The sequence below is a fragment of the Macrotis lagotis genome, chromosome 4, assembly GCF_037893015.1.
Source record: "Macrotis lagotis isolate mMagLag1 chromosome 4, bilby.v1.9.chrom.fasta, whole genome shotgun sequence".
NCBI classification, from domain to species: Eukaryota; Metazoa; Chordata; class Mammalia; order Peramelemorphia; family Peramelidae; genus Macrotis; species Macrotis lagotis.
The window spans coordinates 204439044-204462951 of NC_133661.1; the positions used below are offsets into that span (position 1 = coordinate 204439044).

Consider the following 23908-nt stretch of genomic DNA (forward strand, 5'->3'; position numbering starts at 1 on the left):
TACTTCTTTCTACTAAGGCTCTATAAATCAGAGAGGCTACCAAAACTAATTGAATTCCATATATATTTAAATACTCTTTTGGGCAAATTCCCATGGGATACAAAGAAAAACAAATTATTTTCCATGAAAACAGCATGTTAAAATCTAATAGGGAAGATAAGACACCTACAGAAATAATTATAATAGAAGTAAAACAAACATGTAAGAGCTGTAAGAGTAGTTTAGGTAAAATATCAGAGGAGCAAAGTACAAGGAAAGATTGTAGTTGGGGATCAAGAAGAATTCATGGAAGAGATGGCATCTAAACTAGAGTCACAAGAATGGGTAAAATTGTGACAGGTAGGGATGGGAGAAAGAAAAAACTTCAATTAGCCCAGTTTGACTGCAATATAGGGTTCATGAAAAGAATAGTGACAGGTTGGGAACAAAGCATAAAGGACCTCTAATGCTATAATAAAATGTGTAGCTACTGTTCTATAAATAATTAAGATTTGTAAAAGGTTTTTGAATAGGAGAATGACATAGTCGGAATCATTGTTTAAGAAGATTAAATCTGCTTCTTGCCGCGCGGCCCTGGGACCGGCCAGTCCTGCTTCTGGAGAAGGCGCTGAGGCCCAGAGGGTTAAAGTGACGTGGCCAAACACAGCCATTAAGTAGTCCCTGACCCTACCTGCAGTCGAGTAAACTTCCTGCTTTATCCCAGATTTAGTGTAGCCATGGCTCGTGGTCCCAAGAAACATCTGAAACATGTAGCAGCTCCAAAGCACTGGATGCTGGATAAGTTAACAGGAGTATTTGCTCCAAGACCATCTACAGGTCCCCACAAGTTGAAAGAATGTCTCCCCCCATCATCTTCCTGAGAAACAGGCTCAAGTATGCCCTTACTGGAGATGAAGTAAAGAAGATCTGCATGCAGCGATTCATCAAGATTGATGGCAATGTCCTGCTGGTTTTATGGATGTCATTAGCATTGAGAAGACAGGGGAACATTTCCGTTTGGTATATGACACAAAGGGACGCTTTGCTGTTCATCGTATCACAGCTGAGGAGGCTAAATATAAGTTATGCAAAGTGAGAAAAATCTTTGTGGGTACAAAGGGTATTCCCCATCTGGTGACCCATGATGCCCGTACTATCCGTTATCCAGATCCCCTCATCAAAGTGAATGATACAGTTCAGATTGATTTAGAAGCTGGCAAAATCACTGATTTCATTAAGTTTGATACTGGAAACCTATGTATGGTGACCGGTGGAGCCAACTTGGGTCGAATTGGTGTGATTACAAATAGGGAGAAACATCCTGGCTCTTTTGATGTTGTTCATGTAAAAGATGCCAATGGCAATAGTTTTGCCACTAGGCTTTCAAACATTTTTGTTATTGGCAAAGGTAATAAGCCTTGGATCTCTCTTCCCAGAGGAAAGGGTATCCGCCTTACAATTGCTGAGGAGAGAGATAAGAGATTGACAGCTAAGCAGAGCAGTGGCTAAATGATTGTAAATCATGAGAGAATTTGTAGGTTTTCAATCAAATTAAGATCTTAAATTCAGTTTTTAAGACGATTATCCTACAAATACACAAATTACACCAAAAAAATAAGAATCTTAAACAGCTCATTTTTATAAAGCAATACTGAACAAGCCATAATGCTTTTCTCTTCTTTCCTTGAATTAGAGTACTTTGTGTATGACTGTTGCATAAAATGGCGTGGAAGATGTACCTCTATTAGTTTTGCTTAACTTGTTACATGGGAAATCCCACTGTGATTGGAGGATGGGGAGAGGAATATTGAAAAATGGCTGATGTTAAAACAAAAGATATTAATAAAACTTAAAGAAAAAGTAAAAGAAGATTAAATCTCAGGGGCGGCTAGGTGGCGCAGTGGATAGAGCACTAGCCCTGGAGTCAGGAGTACCTGAGTTCAAATCCAGCCTCAGACACTTAATAATTACCTAGCCTTGTGGCCTTGGGCAAGCCACTTAACTCCATTGCCTTGCAAAAACTTAAAAAAAAAAAGATTAAATCTGACATCAATGTACAGGATAGGAAAGAGGTAAAGAATAGAACAACAGCTAGTTAGGCAATTAAAATAGTTCAGGGCAACAATACAAAGAATCTTTTTTGAAAATAAAAGTGAGATGATACAGATAAAGAGCTGACAGGAATTGTCAAAATGACAGGTTATGGATGGGTAGAAGGAATCACAGAACCTGAGTTGGAAAATACTTCTCAATAATAAGATAGTCTATTACTAAATATTTTCTTTTCAACTTTAAGCTGCAGGGGGTATGTGAAGGGGGGGAAGGGGCAACAACAATCTAACTAATTTTGCCTTCTGGGCTAAACAGAACTAGAGAATTCTTCAAATATTTGAAGATACTTATCATGTCCTTTTTGAATCTATTCTTCTCCAAGCTAAACATCTTCAGGTCCCTCATTATGGTCCCTCATCAGTTTATTAACAGGGATAGGGACTGTTCCTAAGATTTCACTGATTCAAGCAATGGCCAAAAGAGTAAAATGCTTCAAACTATCTAAGTCCATACCTTCTCTGTAATTTACAAATCTTCACATAATTGCCTAGAGCATTTAGTGGTTAAATGATTTGTCTAGGGTTCATGAAGATGGACTTAAACTTTATTCCTCCTGGCTTCAAGGCTAAGTCATTATCTAATTATTTATTTATTTTTAGGTTCTTGCAAGGCAAAGGGGTTAAAGTGGCTTGCCTAAGGCCACACAGCTAAGTACTTAAAGTGTCTGAGGTCAGATTTGAACTCAGTTACTCCTGACTCCAGGGCTGGTGCTCTATCCACTGCGCCACCTAGCTGCCCCACTAATTCACTATCAAATATGGTAACATGCTTTCTCAGATCACCAACATCCTTCCAAAAACCTAACACTCAGATTTGAGCACAATATTCTAAATGTGAACTGATAACCAGAACAGAATACAGAAGGATGATCCTTATTCCCAGAATCTATACCTCTCTTAATGTAGTATACATTTTCATGTCAAATGTCATATTGTTCAATCATATTGCAGTTTCTTAGAATCCTCTAATTAAGAGGTGGGAAACTGGGGGATGACAAGAAAGATGGCCATGAGTGAACCACTGGAATCCCTTGAGATATAGGGACAAAGTGAGGAAGGCCTCCAGAATGTGGGATAGAACCCCTGTGATGAACTTTTAGGAGAACATATATAAAAAGTTACATAAAGGATGGGCAAATATGGACAGGTTGATCTGAAGTGAGGGAACACCCAAACTGATGACATCTCAGACTAAGAGTATGACTCCCATGATTTCTCCATCTTGGTCCTAAGAAGTTGATTTCTTTGACCCAAAGAGTAAGACTTGATATTTAGTCCTATTAAATTGACTCTTTTATTTTTAGGTTGTGACTCTTCTTCTGTCTTTTTTATATCATCTATGAATCTAGTATATGGGGCATCTCTTTAATTCTCTCTCCTCCTCCGCCCACTCTCTTTGCTGTATCTGATATTAATTATTTTCATATCCTGGATTACATTCTCATTCTTATTTCTGAGCTTTCAATTTTATTACTCTGTCCTGGTTTCCCTAACACCTTTCCAAACACTCCTAAGTATTCTTTGCAGACTCACCAACCAGGTTAACTGTGGATGTTCCCCAACCCTCCATCCTAAGTTCTGTCCTCTTTATGTTCTACACTCTCTTTTTTGATTTGTAACTGTTGTTCTGTCATTTCAAGTCACCTCTGACTCCATGACCCCATTTGGGGTTTTCTTGGCAAAGATACTAAAGTGATGTGCCATCTCCTTCTCCAACTCACTTTACTGATGAGGAACTGAGATGAAAAGGGCTAAGTGAATTGTCTAGGGTCACAAAGCTAGCTAGTGTCTGAGACCAGATTTGAATTCAAGAAGATAACTCTTCCTGGCTTTTTGTTTTTGATAATCTCATCAGCATCCATGGATTCCACTATTAACTCTAATCCTATAGTGCTAGTCTCTCTCCAGAGCACTAGTCTGTATCATTACTTGCCTTTAGAACTGTGTAATGCATAGGTTATTTTAAATTCAACATGACCAAACCAGGACTCATCTTCCCCCCGCAAAATCAATCCTTCTTCCCAGCTTTTCTAGCAAAAATAGCAGTATCATGCCAGTAACTCAGGTTCACAACCTCAGTTGTCTTCCTTGACTTCTCATTCCCACTCATCCTATATTTCCAGTCAGTTGACAAATATTGTGTTCCTAGCTCCACAACATATTTTGCATATATTTCCACCTTGCCATTCCATACCTACTAGCCTAACTTAGGCCCTCACTTCCTCTTGACTCAACTACCTATTTGGTCTTCCTAACTCAAACCCACCCTCATGCCAATTCATCTTCCACAAAGCTGCCAAAGTAATTTATCTAAAGAACAAGTCTGATCATATCACCTTTTATCATCCCTCAATTATTCAACAAATTCCAGTGGCTTCCCTTCTTGCCTCAAGAATAAAATATAGGACGGCTAGGTGGCACAGTGGATAGAGCACTGGCCTTGGAGTCAGGTGTACCTGAGTTCAAATCCGGCCTCAGACACTTAATAATTATCTAGCTGTGTGGCCTTGGGCAAGCCGCTTAACCCCATTGCCTTGCACATTCTTCTTGACTTTTAAATATCTTTATAATTTGGTCCCTTCTTAACTTTCCCATCTTCTTACACTATACTTCCCTCCTCACACTGTAATCTAGTTATACTGACCTACTCAATGTTCTGCAAAAGGGATGCTTTATCTCCCACTCCCATGCCTTTGTATTGGTTTTATCCTGTATCTGGAATGCATTCCTTCCTACCTTCTGCCTCTTGGAATCCCTGGTTTCCTTCATGATGCAGTAATGACTTTTGAGTGGTAAAGGTTGAAGTAAGACTGAAAGGAGCAGAAGAGTGATGGTAATAGTTGTGGTAGAAATCAAACTGAAAAAGTTGAAAAATAATTATTTATTAAATGGAATGAAAGCATGATAAGAAAGGGGAGAGTAGGTACAAACATCCTTTTCAAGTTTGATGGTAAAAGGAAGGATATATAGTTCAAGGAGGAAGTAAGTAAGATTAATGGGTGAGTCTTTTAAATTATGGAAGCCTTAAATATGCTTATAGACAGAGGAGAAGAATACAAGAAAGAGAAAAAGATGCAAAGGAGATAAGACTCAGATGAGGAAGGAACCAAAAGAAAGACAGAGGTGCAAGTTTTCTTGGAAAGGAGATATACTTCTCTTGATGAATGGTAAAGAATGAGTTAAAGATATATGAAATCTTAAGGACAAGAACACCAAACAAGTTTCAAATCAAAGGCTCTACTTCAGAAAAGGAGAAGGTAGGGGCAGCTAGGTGGCACAGTGGATGGAGCGGGAGTCAGGAGAACCTGGCCTCAGGCACTTAATACTTACTTAGATGTTGTGACCTTGGACAAGTCACTTAACTCCACTGCCTTGCCCCCCCCAAAACCCCAAAACAAAACCTCACCACCCCCAAAAAAAGAAAAGGAGAAAGTAAAACCAACTGTTGAAAACAGATGAAAAAGACAGAGGTGAAAGGGTCACAAATATTTTTTTTTTTTGTTTTTGCAAGGCAATAGGATTAAGTGACTTGCCCAAGGTCCCAGAGCTAGGTAATTATTAAGCGTCCAAGGCAGGATTTGAATTTGGGTCCACCTGACTTCAGGGAGGATGCTCTATCCATTGCACCACCTAGCTGCCCCAAGTCCACAAAATTGCACATCATTTCAGACTTTTTCAATTTATTAATCACTTAGGCTGATTTTTTTGCTCTTCTTTTTCTTTTTTTGTATTAAAAAATACTATTCAATATATAGAATGATTCTATATAGGAGGAATACTGGGGGAGATTATTTTAATGTAAAAATATCAATAAAATAAGCAGAACAAGGTAAAGTTTGAAGCTTGAGTAGAGTGAAAAGATCATTATGGAGACAAAAAAGAAGTCAATCAGAGTATAATAAAAATAGCTAAGATAACAAGTTTTAAGGTTTGCAAAACATTTGCAAGTGCTATCTCATTTGATACTTAAAAAAACTTATGGGATAGATGTTATTATTATTGTCATTTTACATATGAGAAAATTGAAGTTAAGAGGTTAAGTGACATGCCCAGGGTTCCATGGCTAGTATCTATGGCAAGATTTTATTTTAACTCAAGTCACTCTGACTCCAAAGTTCGATCCTCACACCACATCTAAATAGCATGGAAGCCCCAAGTAAATGGCATCAAATTCTAGTATAACCTAGCAGGGTACTTATGTGACTTTCCCTCCAATGCTCAGAGGCAATAGCAAAAAAAAAAAAAAAAAAAAAAAAAAAAAAAAAAAAAAAAAATATATATATATATATATATATATATATATATATAATGGATTGTTTAACTTCAGGAAGTCTGAACATTGTTGAATCCAGGGTGTTTCATTTTGTTTTTATTCAACATAGATGCATCAATTACAAAGAATAAGGGAAGAGAAGGGCTACTGAAGGCAATGAGAAATGAGGATTTTCTTAGCAGTCAGCACACCTTCATGACAAAGGATAAGATAAGCAAATAACACAGATTAAACAAGGCTAAATGACTGTGGAATAGTTTAGAAGCAGCAAAAAATTGGAAATCAAGGGGATAGTCATCAACTGAGCAATGGCTGAACAATTTTTTTGGTATATGATTGTGATAGAATACTACTATATTCTAAAAAAATGAGGGTGCTGTCAGAAAAACCTGGGAAGACTTAAATGAACTGATGCAAAGTGAAATGGATAAAATGAGGAAAACACTGCACAAAGAAACAGCAGTATTTTATGATGATTAACTATGTATGACTTATCTATTCTCAGCAACACAATGATCCAAGGTAACTCCCAAGAACTTAAAAAAAAAATACTATCTCTAGAGGAAAGAACTGAAGGAGTCTGTATGCAAACTGAAATATACTTTTAAAAAACTTTTTTTTCTTGTTTGCTTTTCGTCTATTTTCTCATGACTAAAATGGAAAAAAAAAGTTTTGCATGACTGTACACATACAAAATCAAATTGTTTGTCTCCTCAACGAGGAAAATGAAAAGGGAAAGAATTTGGAACTCAAAATTTTTTTAAATAAATTGTTTTTATATGTAATTGAGAAAATATAGTATATACTATTGTGTTATGAGAAATGGTGAAGGGAATGGTTTCAGAGAAACCTTAGAAGACTTGTATGAAATGATGTAAATAGAATCAGAATAATTTGTAACATGACAACATTACAATAAAGAAAAATAACTGAAAAACTTAAGAATTCTGATCAATATAAAAACCAACAAAATTTCAAAAGGATTAATAATATAATATTCTGCCCACATGCTGATAAACAAGTGAAAGATTCAGAATGCACAATGAAACCAACAAACACTCTCACTCTCTCTCTTTCTCTCTCTCATTCTTAAGGGCATGCCTACTGTAGAAATTTATTTTGCTTTTTTTTTAACCATGTTTTTAATGAGGATATTGTTTTAATTTCATTCTCAAAAGGAGTGAATGAGAGGGTAAACAGGAAGAAGGTGGATTTTTGCTCTCTGAAAACCAAAAAAAGAAAGAAAAGCAACCTCAAAAGAATAAAAGAGTCTATTTTAAGTGTTAGAAGTCAGAGTAGATAGAAGGATGAATAATTGCCAGCCATGAGAGTTACCAAGACAGGTTCTAGGGGCCAGATAAAATAACAGTAGGCAAATAACAGTAAGCAAAGGAGTCTGATTTACTGAACACCTGATTAGAATAGAAGTTCTCACATAAAGATATAGATCAAAGTTTTCCAGGTTATGAAATTTACCTTCTTGGAAAAGTACGAGATCCTCTGGGAAGAGGCATGAAGTAAATGCCCAAAATTAATGTATTTGGTCAAGTACAACTCCTATACAAATATATCTCTTTGTTTCAATGAAAATACAAGTCAAATCAAAATCAACGAAAGCAGGGCGGCTAGGTGGCACAGTGGATGGAGCACCGGCCCTGGAGTCAGGAGGACCTGAGTTCAAATCCGACCCCAGACACTTAATAATTACCTAGCTGTGTGGCCTTGGGCAAGCCACTTAACCCCATTTGCCTTGCAAAAAAAAAACCTAAAAAAAAATTCAATGAAAGCAATTCACTAACATTTAGACACATTCCAAATGAAAGTGAATGTACTATAATGATTCTATAAAATTATGTGGGCAAATCAGAACAAATTAGGATTAATGTCTGTTAAATTTGGACAGAGGCATGATCTACCACTTACTGTCAACAGAAGTTAATAAAATATGAATTATGTCACTGTGCTAGTTACTATACATGAAGTTTGTTTTTGTTTTTGCAAAGCAATGGGGTTAAGTGACTTGCCAAGGTCACACAGCTAGGCAATTATTAAGTGTCTGAGGTCAACTTTAAACTCAGGTCTTCCTGACTCCAGGACCAGTGTGCCACCTAGCTGCCCCTATATTTGAACTCTGAAGGCATGGTGTTAAGTTAAATATCTATATGTGGATATTAAAAGTTCCATATTTTTTTAAAGTTTATGCAAAGGGCAGCTAAAGTACACAGTAGATAGAGCATGGGTCGTGGAGTCAAGAAGACCTGAGTTCAAATCCAGCCTCAAGACAGTTGAAACTAGCTTTGTGAACTTTGGCAAATCACTTAATCCCATTGCCTTACCAAACCCCTCACACACAAAAGTTTATGCAAACTGAATCATATCAAAATGAATAGGGCTTTCTGACAGCAAGATTAACAACACAAATATTCTGTCCTTATAAAAATATTTGGAAAACTGATTCAGCAACTAATTAATCAACCAACAGCATTTATTAAGCACTACTACAAGTTATTCATTATATTAAAGCAATGGGGATATCAAAGGACAAAAATTCCTCCTCAGAAAGTTTACCTTCTAAAAGGGAGACAGTATAGAGTATAGAGTGTCTCAAAAGTCTAAGTGTAGTTTCATGCTGTTAAAGCTTAAAGCTTCACTAAGAAATATGTAAGTATCCAGAGTGAATAAATACAAATGTATAAAAATTAATTAAATACAAGGTTTGGGAAAGAGAACTAGTAGTTGGGGAAATCAGGAAAAGTTTTATGCAGAAAGTAGTGCTTGAGTTTGGCCCTACATCTTAAAAGAAAGAGGATTCTCTAAGTAAAAAGTGAGGAGAAAATGTATTCCAGATATGAACAATGTCCACTGTAAAGATAAAGAGAAAGGAGATGAAATGTCTTGTGGATTGTAGAATACAATAAGGGGAAGTGATAGTCACTGAAGCTGAAAAAATACTGGGACCAGGTTATAAAGGGTTTTAAAAAAACTAAACAAGAGTTTATATTTGCTCTTACAGGCAAAAAATTTAAAAATATAAGGGAATTACATTCAGATCTGAGCTTAAGAAAAATTACTTAGGCATCAGCGTGTAGGATAGAATGGAGGAAAAAACAAGCCACAGAGGAGCCTTTTGCAATAATTTAGGCAAGGGAGAAGAAGGACCTGAACTAAGGTGGTACTTACAAGAGAAGAGTCAGATTCAAGAGATGTTGTGGCAACAGAAATGGCAATATCTGACATATGTGAGAAGAAAATAGTATAGGTTAGGATAATGCTAAAGTTGCAAATCTAGAAGACCAAAAAGATAGTAAATGTCATTGGGAAAAACCCAGAACATTTGGGGGAGGAGGATAGGTTTAAACAGAAAGATAATGAGTCAAGATTTGGACATGTTGAATTCGAGATGTCACTGAGACATTCTTTCTGAAATACCCACTATATAACAGGAGATACAGGACTGAGACTCAGGGGAAAGACTGAGAATGAATATGTAGCTCTAGAAGTCATATATGGATGAAGATTAAACCCATGGAGCTAATGAAGCTGCCAAGAGGAAAAAGTATAGGAGAGAAAAAAGGACCTAGGACAGAACTTTGGGAATATCCGAATTTAGGGAGCATAATACAGATGATTTAAGCCAGGAATGAAGATTGAAGAGTGATCAGACAGGTTAGAGAAGAATCAGGAAGAGTGTGGAGTCATGAAAACCCATAGAGGACATAGTGGTCAACAACAGAGTCAAATACAGCTCAAGGATAAGGACAGAGAATACCATCAGATTCAGCAACAATGAAATTGTTGGTAACATCAGAGAGAGCAGTTTTATTGGAGTGATGAGGTCAAAAGTCAGATTTTGAAGAATCAAAGAGTGAGAGGGAAGAAAATTGAGGTATCAAGTACATCAAGACAGCTTTTTCAAATAATTTCACTGAGAAAAGGAGGAGAGAGATATAAGATGAAAGTTTGAGGGATCATAGAGTGCAGAAAAAAGCTTTTTTTAAAGAATATTTTTGAAAGCAGGAGTGAACGAATCAATAAAAAAGGAGAGGCTGAATATTCAATAGAGAGGGAAAGACTGAAGATGCCACCTTCTGGAGAAGACAAAACAAAAGTTGGAATCTGATTGCAGATTCAAAGGTCATGAAGAGAAAGGGCCATTTCTTTCAAAGACCATTTTTTTTTAACAAACATGATTCTGGGGCAACTATGTAGTACAGTGGATAGAGCACGGGTCCTGGAGTAAGGAGAACCTGAGTTCAAACCCCCCCCCCCCAATCAAAAATATAAAGATAATAAAACATGATTCTGTCTGGTTTGAATATGCCATATTCAAGAAAAAGCTAAATTAGAAACCATAGAAGAGATAATATAACTTTCTGGCAGCAACAATTTTGTGAAACAATGTGAGAGCAAAGATAACATGAAAATAATGCTTACCTGATAAGACTTGATGGGAGATTATGGCCTTTGGCCTCGTCATCCTGCCGGACTTCACAGACACGGCTAAAGACAGACACCATCTTCTGAGAACTAAGGATAATAAAGTAAAATAATAATAATCCTATAGTTATTTGGATAGAAATACCTGTCAATCAAGCAACAGCATTTATTAAGTGTCTAGAATGTGTAAGGCACTATACTATGTATTAGAAATCTTTGGCACTGGAGGTAAATAATCCTTCCTTTATAGTCCTCCCATAATTCATCTTTATCCAGGATGTAGCACTCTTATAAATACTAATAATGCAGCATAAGAAAATTATCATGAGAAAAATCATCAGTAACAACAATGTAATCAAACAAGGTCAAATCCCATGTTATCACCATACTTCTGGTCCCTCTACAGGATTTGCCTCATATTGGGACAGTGTTAATATTACAAATGTTCAGAAATAGCAACACTCCTCCATCTTTGTAGTAAGAGTGATTCTTCCAAACATAACCTTATGAGAGCTGTCAAAAACAGAAACATAGAAACAAAAAAAAAATAAAGAAAAGAAAAATAATGAGAATCTAAAGTAACAGGCAAAGAGACTATCTCCCTCAATCTATTTCTATAGATCAAGATTTTCATCTGTTTGGGCTTGTTTTTAAAAGAAGATAAACATATAATAATACCCTCATACCACTATCAGTAACATAAATCATTAATAATCCCTTTACTTCATTCCAATCCCTTCCTTTGTTATATTCCCATCCTTGCTCTGCAGGACTTCTCTCCCATATTCTAAGGTTTTTTCTCTAACCTTAGAAGTAAATTCAATTGCACATGCAAGACTAACCATAAGCAGTGTCTGGAAAATAATAATGCAAAAACTATAGAATAAAATAATGTTTCTTTCCCCACTAGGAAGTCTATATTTATAAAGGATATTTAAGTAGAATACTCAAAAATAACATATAAACCTGACCCAGAAATATTAACTTCATTAACAGGAAGAATTGTTAAATTCAGAGAGATGAAATTTTTTCCAGAATATGTAGTAAGCAAGAGGTATAACTAGGATCACATTGAAGGACTTAGGACCTTTTAGTCATGCTTTAAGCAATACTACTGTAATTCAATATTTTATTATCATATAGTCAGTAGCAGATGAGAAACTTTCATACCTTCTCATAGCCACCAGATGGCAAAGTTCAACTACACAAGCCTGAACCTACAGATACAGTCACCCTCAAGGCATTAGAGCAAGAAAAACTGATAATAACAATACTATACCACAATAACAGCAATACTATTCCACAACACAGCAGTCAGTTTGGGACACAAGTAGAATGATCTTATGTAATAGCTTACAATAACAAAAAGAATAATAAGTATATACCACAAAACAGCAGTTAGTTTGGGACATTGACTAAAAATGATCTTACATAATGGCTAATAGTTGAAATCCCTGAAGGACAAAGTCCACAATTATCCTCTATGAGAGCTTCCAATAATCGCCTAGCATACATTACAGCCCCACCAATAAAGATATTCAGGATAAAAATTGTAATATTATTAATGGAATAAATTTTTAAAATTGTTTTTGTCAACAATTTAGTCAAGAATTAGTAGTCAAAATACTGGGTTTTTTGAGAATATTAATGAAAAAAAAGCTTTGATTTATTCAATAGTTCCTCCTACAAATCCCTTATTCTGGGTTTCATTTTAATCTTTTCTGCTATTGATAAATCATTCTTCATTATCAGTGGCTCTGTGTGAGACTGCTCTGCATAGCAACAAGCTCTAGTTACCTGGCAACAGACTCAGCAACAGCAGTGGATCCATTTTTCCTTTCACCACTTACAGGTTCTGAACAAAAACACAGGCAAAGAGGGAAGGGAGAAAAATAGAGAAAGAATACAGTTAGTGTCATACCTAACAAGCTTTTCCTTATTTTTGTACTCTTTCTTCCCCCTACTCTGCAGCAGAAAGGAACAGAAAAACAGATAAAGAAAAAGGAATAATAAGAAAAATCATGAACTACAATTTAACAATACAAGCATACTCATTCCTAACAATCAATATTCCTACTAAACCTTTTCTAAGGACTAAGTGGGTAAAGCCAAAAATACTATGTGAAATAATTTAGCTGTATTATTTAACAATGAAAATTAACTCCCTGAATCACTGTTCTAAATTATCACCTACATATCTCTCTAAATCAGGGGGTCCTTAACCTGAGATTTGTTCATTTTTTAAATTTATCATTTTAAACTAAATATTTTTAAATCTGACTTCAAATATAGCTAACAGATTTCAATATAATTGGCTTTCTTTGTAATTTATGTATTTAAAATATTATATTCGTAGGCTTCACCAAAATACCAAAAGTTAAGAAGGTTAAGAACCTCAGATCTAAATAAAAATAGAATGAATAATTACAGTAATAATATTTCACATTTATTATTTTTTCAAGTTTGAAAAGTACTTCACAAATATTATCTCAATCATCTAAACTAACCAACACAGGTGAGGAAACTGAAGCTGAGAAAGATGTCAAGGTATGACTAAGGTCACCCATCTAATATCTGGAGTAGGATTCAAATACAGGTCTTCCTAAATTCCTGACACTGAGTTCAATGACCTAGCTATTCCATTCTGCCTCTCCACAAGATAACTCTCTAATTTTTATACACACAGAAAGAGAAATCTCAAGAATAACAAATGAATCAAAACAATTTACAGTTGTATTAAAAAATGTTCTAAATCACTACTGATTAGAGAAATGCAAATTAAAAAGACCTTGAGATACCATGCTATACCTTTATTAAAAGGGAAAGTAACAAATTATGGAGGGGATATGGAAAAATTGGGAAATTAATTCATTGTTAGTGGAATTGTGAACTGATTCAACAATTTTGGAAAGCTTTCTGAAAGAAAACTGCCTATATACCTTTTGACCTGGCAATACTACTACTACTACTACTACTACTACTACTACTACTACTATTTCCAAAGATGATTAAGGAAAAAGGAATAGAATCTACAGGCACTAAAATATTTTACAGCAGTTCTCTTTGTGATGGTAAAGAACTTGAAATTACAGAGATGCTCATCAATTGGGAAATGGCCAAACAAATTGTGGTACATAACTGTGATGATACTATTATACTATAAGAAATGCTTAGCTCAATGATCTTAGAAAAACACTGATAAAGTTGTATCAAATAAGGAAGAGAAAAATGAGAAGAACTAAGAGAATGTAGTATACAGTAATATATAGAATGATTTTACACACACACACACACACACACACACTACTCCTTTATGTCTAATGGCAGCCATCTCTAGGGCTGGGGAAGGGAAGAAAAGTGGAGGGAAGAAAAAAAGGAGGAAAAAATTACATAATTTTATTATATATTTAAAGGGAATAGCAAGTTGTATATACCAATTTGTAGTTTCAGGCTCTTAATCAATGTTTCCTGAATTGAACAAAACTGAATGATGTGATCAGGAAGGGACCTTAGGGATCATCTTAATCTCACTCCCTCGTTTTGCAGGAGTTAGCAGAGTCAGGTCTGAGTTGCAGCCCTGAACTTAAGACTTCAATAAATTGTAGTTAGAATCCCAAGGCATCAAGCTCTTCTGCTCAGTTAGTAGAATGAGTGACCTAGAGACTTTTCTTTGGCCTCAAAACATTGCCTTTCACTTCTCTAAACTTCTTTGATAAACTGACCCTTACTTACTTGGAGGCATATGCCTCCAAGGGCACAATAAAGTGGAAACAGCATTAGAATCCAGACTCCAGAAGAAACTGACACTGTAAGTAGTTCAATATTTGATAAACCTAAGAAGACTATCTCTACTCAGTTAAGGGCTCAATATTCTACAACTGTTACAAAAAATGTAAAGCAAATGAGTTTTCACACCATATTTCACAATATACTCAAAATGGATTAAAGACTAAATCCAAAAGGTTATATTAAATAAATTAGAAAAGCAAGTAATTAGGTACTTGCACAAGTAGGAAGAAGGGGAAAAGTTTTTCACCAAACATGAGAAAGACTACAAAAAATAAAAAGGATAGTTTTAAATTTATAAAATTGAAAAGGTTTTGCACAAAAAAAAATCAATGAGACTAGAATCAGAACAATAAAACTAACTGGGAAAAATATCTCTAGAGCAAATTTCTTTAATGAAGTCCTGATAACCAAGCTATGTAGCAAATTGGAACAAACATGGAACAAAAGTTAATTTCCTAAATGTAGTAAACTGGGAAACAATCTTTACAACTAATGTTTCTGACAAAGGACTAATTTCTAAAATATACAGAGAACTGAGTCATATTTAAAAAAAAGTCGGGGGCAGCTAGGTGGCACAGTGGATAGAGCACTGGCCCTGGAGTCAGGAGTACCTGAGTTCAAATCTGACCTCAGACACTTAATAATTACCTAGCTGTGTGGCCTTGGGCAAGCCACTTAACCCCATTGCCCTGCAAAAACTAAACTGAAAAAAAAAAGCCATTCCCCAATTGACAATTGGTCAAAGGATATGTATGCAAAGGCAATTTACAGATGAGGAGATCAAAGCAATCCATAGTCATATGAAAAATTGCTCTAAATCATTACTTATTAGAGAAATGCAAATTAAAGCTTTTCTGAGGTACCACCTCACACCTCTCAGACTGGCCAATATGACCAGAATGGATAAAGATCAATGTTGGAAGGGTTGTGGGAAATCTGGGACACTATTACATAGTTGGTGGAGCTGTGAACTCATCCAACTTTTCTGGAGAGCAATTTGGAACTATGCCCAAAGGGCAACAAAAATATGCATACCCTTTGATCAGCAATACCACTACTGGGTCTATACCCTGAAGAGAGAGGAGAAATGTTATGAATAAGTGCCTTGCAAATAAAGGAATCCAGGCTATCAACAATCATATGAAATTTCTAATAGGAAGAAAAATGCAAGTTAAAATAACTCAAGTTCTATTTCATACCCTTCAGATTGACAAAATGACAAAAAAATGGAAAATTATAATAACTGTTGGAAGAACTGTGAGATAACAGGTACCATTAATGCACTACTGGTAGAACTCTGAAGTTGTCAAGCCAATCTAGAAACCAATTTGAAAGTATATAAAAGATAAAAATTGTGCATACCCTTTGATCCAGTGTTTAGTATTACTAGGCATATGCTCCTCCAAAGGGATCAATGTAAGGAAGAAAATGTACAAAAAACAGCAGTGATTTTTATTGTAATCATAAATTAGAAACTAAGGAAGTCTATCAACCATTTAAAAAGTGATAGTAGTTGGACCACTAGGTGGCGCAGTAGATAGAGCACCGGTCCTGGAGTTAGGAGGACCTGAGCTCATATCCAGCCTCAGACATTTAACAATAACCTAGCTGTGTGACTTTAGCAAGTCACTTTAACCCCATTGCCTTGCAAAAACTAAAATTAAATTTTAAAAATTAAAAAAAAAAGTGATAGTAGGGCTATCTTCTAATTTCCCATGTGACAGCACTGTTTTGGATTTCTCTACCTTGTCCCTAGTAAAATCATCACAGAAAAATCTCATCATCTTACAAAATCCAATAACTTGTCACTCATTCCTCATCAGTACCTTTTGACTTTCTGAATGGAGGGCAGAATCATAAACTCCTCCATTTAAGGGAAGAGGAAAGGATAGACATCTAACTTTCCCTTGTGCTGTACTAGGTAATTGTTAAGTTTTCTTTTGTCTTTTTTTTATATGGACTCCCCTAACTCCCTCTATTCCTTACATCAAGATTCATGGTTTCACATATAATTCTTGTTCTCTTTTTTACTCTGGTATTAACATCAATTAGTCTGTTAAGTTCACAATTTTAAAAAACAAACCAGGAAGAGCATTAGATTTAGGGGCAGAGGGCCTGAGTCCAAGTTCCAGCTTTGCTACTAAGTATCTATGTGGCAAATCATTTAACTTCTTTAGAAATGTTCCCTTTTCTGTAAAAATAAGAGACATATATCAAATGATGCCCAAGGGACCTCCTAGCTCTTAAATCCTGTGATCCTATGACTTTCAAAGGTACAGAGCTGGTATAACTTCTTGGGTTCTGAAATACCTAATCCCTAATCACCTAATAGTCTCCTTCTTTCTGCCAATGTCACTCTATCCTCACATCCATTTCCAGTGCATCCTTCCTCTATGCCCCACATCTCCATACAAAACTCATCAGAAAGAATGTTTTCTAGTTTTAAAAAACATCCTAACAATGGAAAAGAGATTACATAAATACAATCAGAAAAGGTAAATGAGAAGTAAACTATTTTGTCCCATATGAAGTGATCCTAAATTATTCTCTTTTACTACTACAGTTCCTCAACCTAAGATGTGCCATTCTGATTCACTCTTGAATCCCATCCAATTCCCTTATAATCTCAAAAGAAAATGCTGTCTTTTCTCTTTGAAAAGTTCCATGCTAACTTTATGATGTTCCTACATCATCCCACAAGGACATTATGGTTTTAGTTTATTCACATTCTATCATACCAGGTTAAACCATCAAACAACTAGGGAGTTTTTGACTGAATAATAAAGAATATTTAGTACTTCTATCATATTATCACCTAATTATCCAGATATCGCTCTCCTCCCCAAACCAAAATAAAGTACTAAAATGCAACCAGCCTAGGCAGCATTGCCAAATGCCTCAAAAATCAGAAAATTCAGTCTAACACAAATTTCCCAAAATTCATTTTTTACTAGCTAATCTATTGTTCACCCTACTTAGGGAAAAAAAAGAGGGTTTGGATCTCCTTCACTGCAGATATGAGGAACAGTGGATATGACTTATGCTTATATGCTTATACTGTTAGAGATAATCAATGTGCTGGTTAGTTTCGTTGAACTTCTTAAATTTCTTCTTTAATTTTTATAAAGCATGTTTCCAGGGAAAGGAGAGGGATGTACTAAGAAAAAATGATAGAAAAACAAAAAGTATCAGTAAAAATTGAGATAAAATTTAAAAAAGGAGAGTACTAAGAATAGCCAAGATTATTACTCAGTTGGATCTTATAATATAAACAAGGGGTCAGAAGCTTATCATAGCTTACCTAGATATGCATAAAAAGACAACTTACTTTCCAAACTAAATTGCAAGGACTCTTCACTCGCCTCAGTCTCAGGGCTGACCAGTTTCATTCTCAGACATAATTTTTCATCCATTTCTGGGACAGCTCTGGAATCCCCTTTTTCACTCTCAACAGTAACATCATTGGACCCCACAGAACTCTCTGCCATGACATCACTGGTTGCTAAGGGGCTCTCTGAATAGCTGTCCACAACTGAAAGAAAGGAAGGAGGAGGAAGAAAAAAAAAACCACTAAAGCACAAACATTTAATACAGCACCTCAGGGTCATCAGTTTGCCTCTATAATTCGACAGGTTTGCAAGATCCAAGGTGTTGTACCTAGGAGAGAGATCCTGTCACAAAAATCCACAACTACACGCTATAATTGACACCTGGTCTTAAGAGGAGCAACAGGATTCAGTTCCACTTCCACATCTGGATTTAGGATGCTGCATGAGCCCTCAGCCAACCCACATCTGCCAGCATCAGGCATAGGTAGCAGGAAACTCCAGACGGCATGACAGTTACCTCCCAGCACTGACTAGAGAAAACAAATAGATTAATGTAGAACACTACTGAACTGCTGAAGAGGAGGGAGCTACCTAAATATTCCTGCCTGTCAAGCAGAAGTATTATTTGTACATGGTCCTGCATAAGAAGACCTCTTCCATGAACTTATATCCCTACCTAAAACCTATATTATCTCAGTTCAGGCCATATTCCCCTCCCTCCTTTTCTTATACTCATTCTAACTTTCCATTTCCTCTAGTGTTTCACACAAAGTAGTTGCTTATTCAATCAATGTATGAATGAAAAAAGCATTTTGATGGAACACTTACTATGTGCCCGGCCCTTTGCCAAACTTTGGTAAACTAAAGAAAAAACATTGTTCTGCCCTCAAGAAGCTTACATCAATATTTGCTTAATTTTTTTTGGAAGTTGACTCCCCTCCATATTTTGATTAGCTTCTGTGAAAAAGCAAGCACAGCCAACTTCTATTATTCAAATATATGTTTTTCTAAAAGGCCAAAAAGAATACTTTCAAAACAGAAGAAACTGGAAATTGTCACCAGATCCCCAATGGGATTAGAATAAGCATATGAAGATCTGCAGTCAGTCTTATTTTTCCTGAAGCAAGAAGAATAAATGATAGAACCTAATCCCAATTCCTTAGATGATCCTAAGGATATCCTTATTATAAAGGATGACATCTCAGAATTTCTAGCTCAAAGAGTTTCAGTTTCATATCACTCACCAATAGGAGTACTGTGTCTCCTTGGACCTAATTTAAGATGCCCAATCAAAGGTGGGGTTGTGTTGGTCAAAGATGGGATAACATCATCTTCCTTAGGCAGAGTGAAATGAAATGGTGTTTCTGAAAAAGAAAGACACAAAATATGCAACAGAAGAGTAAACTTTAAAAGAGGCCTATTGGAGTTCATTCTTTTCCTTAACTTCCAAAATCTCTTCCAGTCACTATGTTACTCCTCCAGTCATCATGTCTCCTGTGTGATTTTCATTTCTTCACCATATTAACCTTTATTACAAATTCAGTTTATGATTTATTTGTTTTAACCAAAGAAAAAACCCTCTTCTTTTAACAATAAGTCTTTAATTTTACAAAGATACATACTTAAAAGTCTCCCCTTTTGCCAAAGTATTTCTCAACTTTCAGGAAAGACTATGTACAAAAATGACAGGCTTTGGCTTTAGAAATACCTAGCACAGTGTGTCCTACTTATCAAAGATCAATATTAGGGAAAAGAAATTAAGTTGGTCTTTTCTTGAACTATTTAAATCTTAAAATCCCACCCCAAAAAATCACAAGAGAATTATATTGATAGACCCGATAAGAGCATGTCTAAGTAAGAGAAAGTCTGCAAAACATAAAACTGTGAGAGCAACAAAACATTTAATATTTCATAATTTGTATAAAGGTAGTATTGCTGTTACAAAATGAAACTAAAGAGATCATTTAATAAAATTCCCTGCCTGAAGCATAATAGTCCTCCTACAACATTCCTGACAAGCAGCCTGTATTCAGTGCTCCTTTAGAACTATACTATTACGATGTATTTGTTTTTAGTACTTATATATTACCTTACTTCCATTTTTTCCTTACATGTTCTCTCTATTCTATGATCAGTGAATTCCCCATAGTTACAATGGTGTCCTGGGTGTCTCTTTATCTTCTGCATCAGTATTATTCTCACATATCATTATAACTTCATTTTTTAAAACTCTAGTTAGCTCAATAACTAACAATGAAGCATAACAGAGAGATAATATATTTAGTGTGCAGAATGAGACATAATTTTTGGACTTGACAATGCATCTTTGTAACAATAACAAGGGCTTTGATTTTTTTTTCTTTTTTTGGTGGGGGTTGAGGGATAGTCATGGGAAGAAAATCGTTTTATTGATTGAAAAATATTGTTTAAACTTTTTTTGTTCTTCAACATTTCCTATCCCTCTTAAATTGACTGACTTTGCACCTTGAATCTCAATCCAGGAGATTATACTTATCTTTGCACCAAATTTCCTACAATCTAATCCTCCTAAAAACTTGGGGGGCAGCTAGGTGGCACAGTGGATGGAGCACTGGCCCTGGAGTCGGGAGTGCCTGGGTTCGAATCCGGTCTCAGACACTTGGTAGTTGTCTGGCTGTGTGGCCTTGGGCAAGCCAATTAGCCCCATTTACCTTGCAAAAACCTAAGAAAACAAAAACAAAAACAAAAAAAAAACTAGGCTAAGAATTCTAAGATGCACAATTCAAATATTGTGGAGCTGCAGTCAGGATCACACAGGACTTAGCAGCAACTACATTAAAAGCTCGTAGTGCTTGGAATATAATATTCCAGAAGGCAAAAGAGCTCATAATGCAACCAAGAATCAACTACCCAGCAAAACTGAACGTCCTCCTCCAGGGGAAAAAGAAGAACTTTCACTGAACCAGAGACATTTCAAATGTTCCTGTTGGAATGGCCAGAGCTGAACAGGTTTGATCTTCAGATACAGGACTCAGGTGAAGCATAGAGAGTGGAGGAGAAGGGGAAAATATGAGGGACTTAACGATGATAAACTGCATGTATTCCTGCATAGAAAAATGATACTGATAATACTCATATAAACCTTCTCATTTAACAGAGCAGGTAGAAGGAGCTTTTATAGATGAAGCATAGGAGAGAGCTGAATTTTAAGATATAATATAGTATAAAAATGGATTCAAGGGCTAAAAGGGAAATGTAATGGGAAAAAGAAAAAGGAGAGGTGGAATAGGCTAAGTTATTTCATATAAGATTTTTTTATTACAGTGAGCTATTGCAATGATATGGAAGGGGGGAAGGCAAGGGGGAATGAGGGAATCTTTGCTCTCATCAGAGGTGGCTAGGAGAGGAAACAGTATATATATATACTCAATGGGGTATAGACATCTGGAGTAAGGAGTGGGGGGACAGGGGAAGAGGGGGGATGTGAATGAAGGAGGAGAGGACGGACCATGGGGGGGAGAGTGGTCAGATATAATGCATTTTCTTTTTTTTATTTCTTGCAAGGGGCTGGGATTGAATGGCCCTGTCGGGGACCACAAGGCCTGGTGGATGCTGGGTAAGGGGTGGTATGTGAGCTCGGGGCCTTTGGCCTCAGGGCCGGGAATCTGTCTGCTGCACCACTCAACTACCCTACAGCACAATTAAGATGAGGGACAGAGTGAAAGGAGAGAGAAAATATAGTATATGGTAGTGGGGAAGTACAAATGGAGGGAGTTGCGAGGAGCAATGGCAACAGTGGAAAAATATGGAAGTAGCTTTTGTGATGGACTTATAAAGAATGTGATCCACCCGTGGCAGAGCTGGAGGTGTTGGAACACAGCACATTTATCATTATTATTACTATTATTATTATTATTATTATTATTATTGTTATTATTATTATTATTATTATTATTATGGGGGGGGTCAGGGCAAATGGGGCTGGGTGGCTTGCCTGGGGTCACACAGCTGAGTGACTGTTGGGTGTCTGGGGTAGGATTTGGGCTCAGATGCTCCTGGCTCCAGGGTCAGTGCTCCATCCACTGCTCCACCTGGCTGTACTTATTATTATTATTATTATTATTATTATTATTATTATTATTATTATTATTATTATTAATTTTCATGTTAATTTTTCTCTTTCCTTTATCGCTCATGAGGGTCTGTATTTTTTGGGGGGAGGGGGTATTATGTTTACTCTTAAACAAGAATATTTTAGTAATGTATAAAAAATCATTTGTACAAAAATAAGAATAAATTTTAAAAAAGAATTCTAAGATGTTATGGTGTTCTTTTTTATGAATCAGTTCACTAAATAATAATCTACAAACATTCTAATAAATATTTCCAACATTTCTACTTCAGTTCTGCCTTGCTCATCTAAAAATAGGACCTGAGTAAGACTTCTGTGAACTTCATCTTAAGAAAAGCAAATTTATTAGTAAAGCTAATCAAGAAAATCCAATTCAAATGTCACCTCCTCTGTGAAAAAGATTCAATATACAGTGCTAATTCATTGCATAGGCTATTTTTTTCACATATGACAGACCTATAATTATGTCTAAGTGAATTCTATGAGATTGTGTTTACTTACTAGTGTTAAGCTCTTAATTTCATTATAATCAATATATGGCAATGTTCTACAAACATCTGAGATTATGAATATCAACCCAGTCTTTCTTTCATTTCTTTTGCAGGCCTCTCCATTGTTATGTCTAGGCACTTTTCTCAAATGAGCAAGCTTCCATGCAAACATATTCTTTCTGGTCCTTATTAGGTTCATCTTTGGTTAAGATGAAAACAATCAAATCCTATTCTCTAATACCAATAATCATTTGTTCACGTCCTGAATTCTCTTCTAAATACCCTACTTCCTGGCAAAAATAGATATAGATATAGATATATGCCCAAGGAGGATATATGGTACAGGAAGGTAATAGAATATTATCTAAGAAATAACAGAGAAACATGAGAAGATTTTTCTATGAACTGAACAAAAACGAATGTAAACAGGACCAGAAAAACATACAAAATGACTACAATAATGTAAATGAAAAGAACTAACAAAAAAAGAACCTAGCACTATGTAATATAATGACCGAGAAGCTTGATCCTGAAGAATACATTAAAAAAAAGCACCTCCCCTCCCCCTTTTTTATACTAGTGGAGAATTACAGGAATATTGTATATAGTATTAAATATGGTTTATTGGTTGGTTTTGAGTTGCCTTTTTTCTTTTCCGTGCCAATATCAATCAAACTATCAGAAAATTACTTTACAGAATTAGGAAAGAAAAATATAAAACTTAACTGGCAAAAAATAAAGGTCAAAAATCACAAGAGAAATTATAAAACAAAAAGTAAGTTGAGAAAGAACAGATGTTTAAAAGTACCACATCTCAAATTATTCTACAAAGACATAATTATCTAAAGGATTAGGTACTAGATTAAGAAAATAGAGAGATCAATGAAACAAATTAAAACCATAATATAAATAAGGAAATAAACAGTGTCATAGTGTTTCATAAATTCCAAAATGCTACCTAATTGGGGTAAAGATTTACTATCTGACAAAAGTTGTGAAAAATAGAAAATAGTCTAGCAAAAATTAGGCACTGACCACTATCATACATTATATACATCAGGACAGGTTCCAAAGATCACTTAGACATGAGTGGATGTAACAAATTAAATGTAAAAGAAATAAACTTGCAGATCTATGGTTATAGGAAGAGTTCATTCATGTCAAACAAAAGAGATGGAAAGGTGATATCACAGAAGATTAAATAGACAATTTTCATCCCAAGAAAAGCAAAAATTTTTGCAGTTAAAAGTTAGAAAAGTAAGTAAGTAGGAAAAACATTTTTGCAGAAAGTTTCTCTGATACAAGTCTCATATCCAAGACACATATGGAATTGATTCAAATCTATAAGAACAAGAGCCACTGCCCAATTGATAAATAGTCAGAAACTA

General features: G+C 35.5%; 1 protein-coding gene and 1 pseudogene across 5 annotated transcripts in view; one reads left to right on the top strand and one right to left on the bottom strand.

Moving 5' to 3' along the window:
• Positions 1–23908, bottom strand: part of TP53BP1 (tumor protein p53 binding protein 1) — a 127395-nt gene that overhangs the window by 36572 nt on the left and 66915 nt on the right. For 3 of the 5 annotated variants that reach the window (XM_074235236.1, XM_074235233.1, XM_074235235.1), the window contains exons 13-16: positions 19163–19282; positions 17918–18121; positions 12598–12655; positions 10798–10890 (exon numbers count right to left, since the gene is read on the bottom strand). In XM_074235236.1, coding sequence (XP_074091337.1) covers positions 10798–10890; positions 12598–12655; positions 17918–18121; positions 19163–19282 — 475 coding nt within the window. Of the gene's footprint in view, positions 1–10797; positions 10891–12597; positions 12656–17917; positions 18122–18246; positions 18389–19162; positions 19283–23908 lie in introns of those variants that run through there. The other 2 variants (XM_074235238.1, XM_074235237.1) reach the window with 2 other exon arrangements.
• LOC141522118 (small ribosomal subunit protein eS4-like) lies at positions 702–1488 on the top strand (annotated as a pseudogene).